The sequence below is a fragment of the Rhea pennata genome, chromosome 16 (genome assembly GCF_028389875.1).
Source record: "Rhea pennata isolate bPtePen1 chromosome 16, bPtePen1.pri, whole genome shotgun sequence".
NCBI classification, from domain to species: domain Eukaryota; kingdom Metazoa; phylum Chordata; class Aves; order Rheiformes; family Rheidae; genus Rhea; species Rhea pennata.
Window position 1 is genome coordinate 9,368,255 of NC_084678.1, and position 7,050 is coordinate 9,375,304.

The 7,050-nt window shown below is 64.3% G+C and overlaps 1 protein-coding gene across 1 annotated transcript; it reads left to right on the plus strand.

The window, feature by feature from the left end:
* The first annotated feature begins 1,708 nt into the window (after nucleotides 1-1,708).
* Nucleotides 1,709-5,264, plus strand: SNAI1 (snail family transcriptional repressor 1). Its single transcript, XM_062589193.1, has 3 exons — nucleotides 1,709-1,803; nucleotides 2,623-3,126; nucleotides 4,021-5,264. Exons 1-3 carry the CDS (start codon nucleotides 1,725-1,727, stop codon nucleotides 4,200-4,202), a joined length of 765 nt encoding a protein of 254 aa, XP_062445177.1. The 5' UTR covers nucleotides 1,709-1,724; the 3' UTR covers nucleotides 4,203-5,264.
* Nucleotides 5,265-7,050: the final 1,786 nt, after the last annotated feature.

Here is a 7,050-nt window from a genome sequence, read left to right on the forward strand (position 1 = left end):
CTGCAGTCCTGCCAGTGGAAAGCTTTGCTTGCCACTTCTGCATTTCGCATGGATTGTGGCTAAACAGTAATGTGTGGTTACCAAGGGGCTCGAGACGAGCTCCAGCGAGGGGAGTGATGTGTGAGTCATGAGTGTCCTGGCATCACAGGCCCTTCCTTGGGTGGCAGGAGGCTGGGAGTTGGATGCGAGCAGCGAGGCGTTCCCAGCAGGTCCCGCTTCTCCTCCCTCCCTCGGCTGCTCGCCGCCAGCAGCTGTCTTGGAACTGGGGCTCGCTCCAGCCTTTCACAGCAGGTGCCTGGACCCGTGCCCTGAGCTCTTCCAGCGGGGGGAAAATCCAAACGTGAGAGGGAGGAACAGGATGAGCTGGAAGCTTGGGGAGGGACAGCTCAGGCTCTGGTCACTGCTTTCCCAGGACCTGCTCGCTGAGGCTTGGGTGTCTTCCCCTGTACAAGAGTACCGTGAAGGCAGAAAGCTGAGAGCGTGTTTCTCCCTCAGGCTGATTTACACCCATGCACTGCCTAACCTGCTGGGGAAGGAGTCAAGGGAAGGGAGGTGGGGGCAGGAGGGAAGAAGTCTAAGACCAGCTTGCAGAGGGAGGATGCGTTGCCCAAAACCTGCTTGGCCCATGTGCAGGGGAAAAGCAGGTCTGGGCACTTATTCCTGACCTCTACCTGGGTTGGGGGAATTATTCCTGGCTGAGACCCAAGTAGGGCTAAGCTGACTCCTGCCAACAAGGGCAGGGCTGAGTTGAGCCCTACTCCTCTGCAAATAATGATTCCTCTCTTCACCAAGCAGTAATAACCTGCGGCAAAGTGTGTTTCTCCCTTCCGGGCTGCATCCCCGCAGGGCTTTTGGCGCAATGGGGCAAGGCAGAGGCTTGCCCAGTCTGCACTGCAGCCCCCTTCTCCTGTCCAGTGGTGGGATGGTGACAAGGGCAGCTGGGAGTGAATGGGCTCTGGGGTCACCCTAGCTCCTTCCTGCTTTTCTCCCGTCCCTCCCAGGCTGGTGTCGTGCTCCAGCCCCCGATGCTGCTGAGGGTCTCACCAACTCAGGCACAGCAGCTAAGGGTCGGGTTGCCATGCCCTGCTTACAGCTGGCATCATCTGGTCCCCGAGGGCAACCTAAGCTGCACACGACTCGTTGAGGGTAGGTTGTACAGAAAATTACTCCGGGCAGAAGAATTACGTGATCTTCGTATGTGCAGCAGCAGCTTGCGGAGAGTCACCTAGGAGGAGACACCCTGCAGCTGGCAGAGGCTAACCCAACCCAGCGTCGAGCGCCACGTTTCCCCGGGATCACTTCCCACCGCGGGGCGGGGAACACGGCCCCTTCGCCGACGGCCTCTCGCCCCGGGTTCGGGGCCCCGTGGAGGTGCTGAGCCGGGCTCGCCGCAGCCGCCCGGCCCGGCCCGGCCTCTCCCCCACCCCCGCCCGCGCCCTGGGGGCTCCGTCCCCGCGAAGCGGCTGGCTCAGCGCCGCGGGCTCGGCTCGGCTCGGCTCGGCTCTCTGCAGAGCTTCGAGCCGCGCCGGGGGCTCGGCGCTGCGCGGGCGGCGGCGGCGGCGGGGCCGGCACCTGCCGGGGCGCCCGCCCGCCCCGCCCGGCCCATTGGCTCCGGGGCGCGGGGGCGGCCCCGCACCGCCCCCCGCGCCGCCCCCCGCGCCGGGCCCATATCAGCGGGCGCGGCGGCCCCGCGGCGGCAGCGGCGGCGGCTCCGGGGCTGCAAGATGCCGCGCTCCTTCCTGGTGAAGAAGCACTTCTCGGCCAGCAAGAAGCCCAACTACAGCGAGCTGGAGAGCCAGACCGGTGCGTGCCGAGCCGAGCCGCGCCGCGCCGCGCCGCGCACGTGCGGCTGGGGGGCGCGCAGGGCGCCGCGGGATGCGCGCAGCGGCGCCGGTGCGGGCGAGCGGGCCTTTATTTTTAAACTTTTCTTTTTTTCTATTTTTCATGTAATCCGTGCGGGAGAGGAGCGGGGTGCGCTTGTACTTTGCACGGTTGCGGAGGGGGGGGGTGTATTCTGCTTTTGCTTCTGCTTTGTTTTTATATATTTTTCTTAGTGGGTACTGGGGTGATTTTTGTGGTGGTGGTGGTGTTTTGGGGGTTTTCTTTCAGTTGTTTTGGTTTGTTTGTTTGCTCGGGCCCTGGGCGCGCGCGGAGCCTCTTATGGGAGGGACCGGGGCGCAGCCCCCTTCTCCCCTGCCACTGTCCTGGGGCGGGCTGGGTCCCCCCCCCCCCCCCTCCTGCCCCGTGGGGGCGGGCTGCGGCGCGGAGCCTCCCGTGGGGGCGGGCTGGGTCCCTCATCTGTGCTCTGTGGGGGCGGGCCGGGTCCCCCACCGTGCCCTATGGGCCGGGTCCGCACCGATGTCCCCCGCGGGGGCGGGCCGGGTCCCTCACCGTGCCCTATGGGACGGGTTGCCCCTGATGCCCCCGCGGGGGGCGGCCTGCGGCGCGGTGCCCCCCGTGGGGGCGGGCTGGGTCCCTCATCTGTGCTCTGTGGGGGCGGGCCGGGTCCCCCACCGTGCCCTATGGGACGGGTCCCCACCGATGCCCCCGTGGGGGGCGGCCTGCGGCGCGGTGCCCCCCGCGGGGCTGCCGCGCTGAGCGCTGCGCCCCGGCCGCCCGCAGTGATCGTGTCGCCGCTGCTGTACGAGAAGTGCCCGCTGCCCGTGATCCCGCCGCCCGAGGTGCTCAGCGCCGGCGCCTACTACCCGCCGCTGGTGTGGGACGCGGGGCTGCTCTCCAGCCTCTTCCCGGCGGGCGCGGGCGCGGAGGCGGCGGGCGCCGCGGCGCCGGCCCTGGACCTCACGGCGCTCTCCAGCGAGGACGACGAGGGCAAGAGCTCGGGGCCGCCCAGCCCGGCCTCGGCGCCCGCCGCCGCCGAGCGCTTCCGCTGCGCCCAGTGCGCCAAGGCCTACTCCACCTTCGCCGGGCTCTCCAAGCACAAGCAGCTGCACTGCGACGCCCAGGCCAGGAAGTCCTTCAGCTGCAAGTACTGCGAGAAGGAGTACGTGAGCCTGGGGGCTCTCAAGATGCACATCCGGAGCCACACGCTGCCCTGCGTCTGCAAGATGTGCGGCAAGGCCTTCTCGCGGCCCTGGCTGCTGCAGGGCCACATCCGCACGCACACGGGTAAAGCCGCCGCTCGCCCCCGCCGGCTCCCCAGCTCGGCCGTTTGCGCCTTATCTGGGAAGATAAGGGCTTCCCAAGCCCCCTCTCCGAAACGGCCTTCGAATCCCCCCTCGGCGGCGCCGAGCCGGGGGTCAAGGCCGGGCTCGTGAACCCGCACCGGCGGCCCGGCCGGCGGGGCAGGGGCAGGGGCAGGTGCCGGCCCCTGTTGGCACGGCACGGCACGGCCGCAGCTGCCCGCCCGCCCGCCCGCGGCCCCTCCGCGCCCCCCCCCCCCGCCCCCCCGAGCAGCCTTTGTGCCCGCCGCAGGGACGGCTTGTTTGTCGCCTGGCACTGATTTCACACCCTCTTAGCGTACCACAGATGATGTCTGAAGGAAGCTGGAAAGACTTAATTGTGCTTTCCAAATTGAGCACACGCATTTGTTTGCTCCAAAAGAGCCTTTCTGTCAGGAATTCACCCTGCCCGGGCTTTTCAGCGCGAGCCGGGGAGGGAGAAGGGGGAGCAGAGGGGGAAATAGCCGCGCTCGGCCCCCCCGCCGCGACCCGGGCGAGCGAGCGGCTCCCCTCGCCCGAGCGGCTCCCCTCGCCCGGCGTGGGCGCTGAGCGCAGTCTGCGTTTGTATCGGCAGCCGGCTTGGTTCTGCAGCTGCTTCCAGCGTTGATTTTCCGCGGCTCGCACCAGATTTCTCCGCGAGCAGGAAATTCCGCAGCCGCAGGCGTTCCCCGAGGGGAAGCGGGCGGCGCGCACCTCCCTCGGCCTCCGGCCCCAGCAGCGGCACGGAGCCCCCCCCTTCGCGGGGCTCTTCCCCAGCTTCGGCTAATGAACGGCCCCCTCTTTGATGTGCTCGCCGTGTTGATGCACTGGTTAATTGGGCGCGTTTCTCTTTGTCTCGCAGGGGAAAAGCCCTTTTCCTGTACGCACTGCAACCGGGCCTTTGCCGACCGCTCTAATCTCCGCGCCCACCTGCAGACCCATTCAGATGTAAAGAAGTATCAATGCAAAACCTGCTCCCGGACTTTCTCCCGTATGTCCCTTCTTCACAAACACGAAGAAACAGGCTGCTCTGGAACACGCTGAGGACTCGGGACCCCGCGGACTCTTAACATGCAAATACGTATATTGTAACTAGTTTCTGTAGGAGTTAGTTTCCTTGGTGTTGCCATTACAGTGTGTATCCGACCTGCGTACACAGCTACTTCGGGCCTTAAGAGACTTCTTCGCACTCCCCGTTTCGCGCCTCTTGTGCAATTTTTAAGGCCTGATCCTTCTCCCAGCCGGGTCGGTAGCGATGACCTCCGTGGGTGCGGGGCTGCACTCTCCCGTCGTGTTTGGGCGCAGGTGGCAGAACAAGCGCACGAGAGCCGGACACCACGGGTGCAGGCTTGAGCCTGCTGGCGCTGCCGAAGAGTTTTGCCGTAGACCTGCACCAGGTGCCTACTGGTTGCTGAAGGCACTCAGCACCTTGCAGGGTGGGACCTGCACCCTGACCACACTGCTGGTATAAAAAACATTGCGATCATGTAGCTTTGGGGTTTGCTTTATTCTTTTTTACCATAACCACTTGGTAACTTTTTAAGAACCAATATTTTAAAGAACCAATATTTTTTAATGAAGGACAAAAAGTGTTAAGCTGAACCCCTTTCCCTTCCCTGACTGTATATATGCCGCCTATAGAAGGTGTAACTATGCAATAATACAGTGTCACATTAGTTGTGAAGCAGCTGCTTCTCCCCAGCACAATGACAATTTGCAATGCCTCCGAGATTAACAGTGTCCATAAAAGGCATTGGTAGCCATTTCAAACAAGAATCCTGTTTACAGAGCAGCTATGCACTCAAGCACCTGTTAATATGACTCTTAACAACTGCTTTTCAGGAGAACTGTGACTAATAGCAGGCACTTGTCAGCTGATACAATGGTGGCCTGTCCGAGGGCGCCGTGGACAGGTGGGTGCCAAGCGCGCTCTTTGCGGGTATTGACAGGTGCCTCCTGAATGCATCTTTCTTTGGATATTGTTTTCCCAGCATCATAACAAAGAGGATGTTTACATTTCAAAGGTACACTGGTATTTATATTTTTTTTGTGCCACAATTTTGTACTGATGAAACTTTTATATAATTATATACAGTTTATTGATATTCAATAAAATGGTTAATTTATAATATGGTCTTGTGGGTACCTGGGGCGCAGAGCTGGGCTGACTCAGTTCCTGTCCGGGCTGCTGGCCGCGCTGGTGCTGGGCGAAAGGGGAACTGGGCTGTGCCGCGGGCGCGTGGGTTTCGCTCGGTGCGCTGCCCTGGCTCTGCCTGCGGCAATGCAGCTGCTTGGCCTCCCCGGGTCCTAACCCGCCTGCCTGAGCCGGGGCTCCGCCGCGTCCCTGGGCCGGGACCCGAGTCTGCCCTGGCCCAGGCAGGATGCGGCCCGGGTGCTGAGCAGGGGGCAGGCCTGTCCCGCATCTCCCCCTCTCCCTGCGGCGTTGTCCCAGTGCGTTGCTTTTACCCCAGGCACAAAGGTGTGCTGTCGGCCGGCATCGCGGCGGGCTCCCGGCCGGCCCCGCCGCTGCGGCACAGCGGGGTGCGAAGCGGAGCAGGCCTGCTGCCCACCCCGTCTTTAATTAAGCGCCAACCCCGTGTAAACCGACTTTCCCAGCGGAGCTGGACTCGTTACTTCGCTGCTGCGTGGGGCAGGAAGGTTTGGGGTTGCTCTGGTGCACGCTTGCCTCTTCCTTTTCCCAGCAGGAAGCGGGGGGGGGGAGGGAGGTTGTTGCTAATTGCTTGCAGCTTTCCAGCTGTAAAACCCTGGATTCGCAAAAGTAACAAAATAGTTAAAAAAGACCAGTTTGGGGAAAGGACCACCTGCAGGAGCTGGCCGGGAAGGCCAGGGAGCTGATAAGGAAGCAGAGGCTGCTCGGGCTGGGTGCTTTGAGATCCTTGCTTGCCAGGCACCGAGCTTACTCGTTTTTCAGTGGTTTGAACCCAAGACCGCTCTGGTGCTGCTTGCACGTGTTACGGATCTGCAGTGTGCATCCAAGCGCAGGGCAGGGGCTGCGCCTCGCCCCCCTCGCCGCGCGCCGTTGCTGCCAGTTTTTCGGCAGCCCGGACGGAGGGAGCCGTCCCCGCGCCGCCGGCCGCGCGCCCCGTCGGGGCCGGGCTCAGCCCCTAGAAACCCTTTTGCTTCGGTTGGGCTGCTGCTCCTTCCCCACGCTGGCACCTGCCAGGGCCAAATCCTGCCAGCCCGGGGGTTTCCAGGGGTTTGGGTTGACATCGGCAAGGCAGGCGACGAGAGCTGTGAAAAGCCGCCTTTTCGGGAACGGCTGCTGCGCAGAGCCGCGTCGCGGGCCTCGTGCGGAGGCTGCCCGGGCCGCGGGGCTTTAGGGAGAAGGTATGGAATGGGTGGAGGACTGCCGGGGCGCCAGGGACGAATCCCGCCGGCATTCAAACACAAATGCAGCCGGGAGGAACAGAAATGCAGCCCGCTCTGAATCACAAAGGAGCAGCCCGTGGGCGCCTGCGCGGCTGCCGACATCTGCTCCCTCCGCTGCCCCGCATCCCTCTGTCTGGCCCTCGTCCCTCTGTCCCTCCATGCACAGGTGCACCCAGCACCTGTGCCCCCGCCTGCGGCTCCCTCGCTGCACCCGGAGTCCTCGGCACACCGCTCCTTCCCTGTGGGACGTTTAGGGAAGGGGGGGGGCTGGGAAGCGCCTAAAGCGAGGGTGCAGTGGGGCCTGGCGGGCTCACCTTGGGGCCGGGGTGCCGCCCCTCTGGGGGGCTTTTTGCAAAAACGCCTGATGCCCCGCTCCGGTCCCGGGCAGCCTCCAGCGCGGGGCTCCCACCCCCAAGCGCCCGGCGCAGGGCCGTGCTGCCGGCGGTGGTGGTGCCGGAGCCCGGCTGCCCCCGGGGCCGAGCGCCGCCGGGCCGCGCTCTGC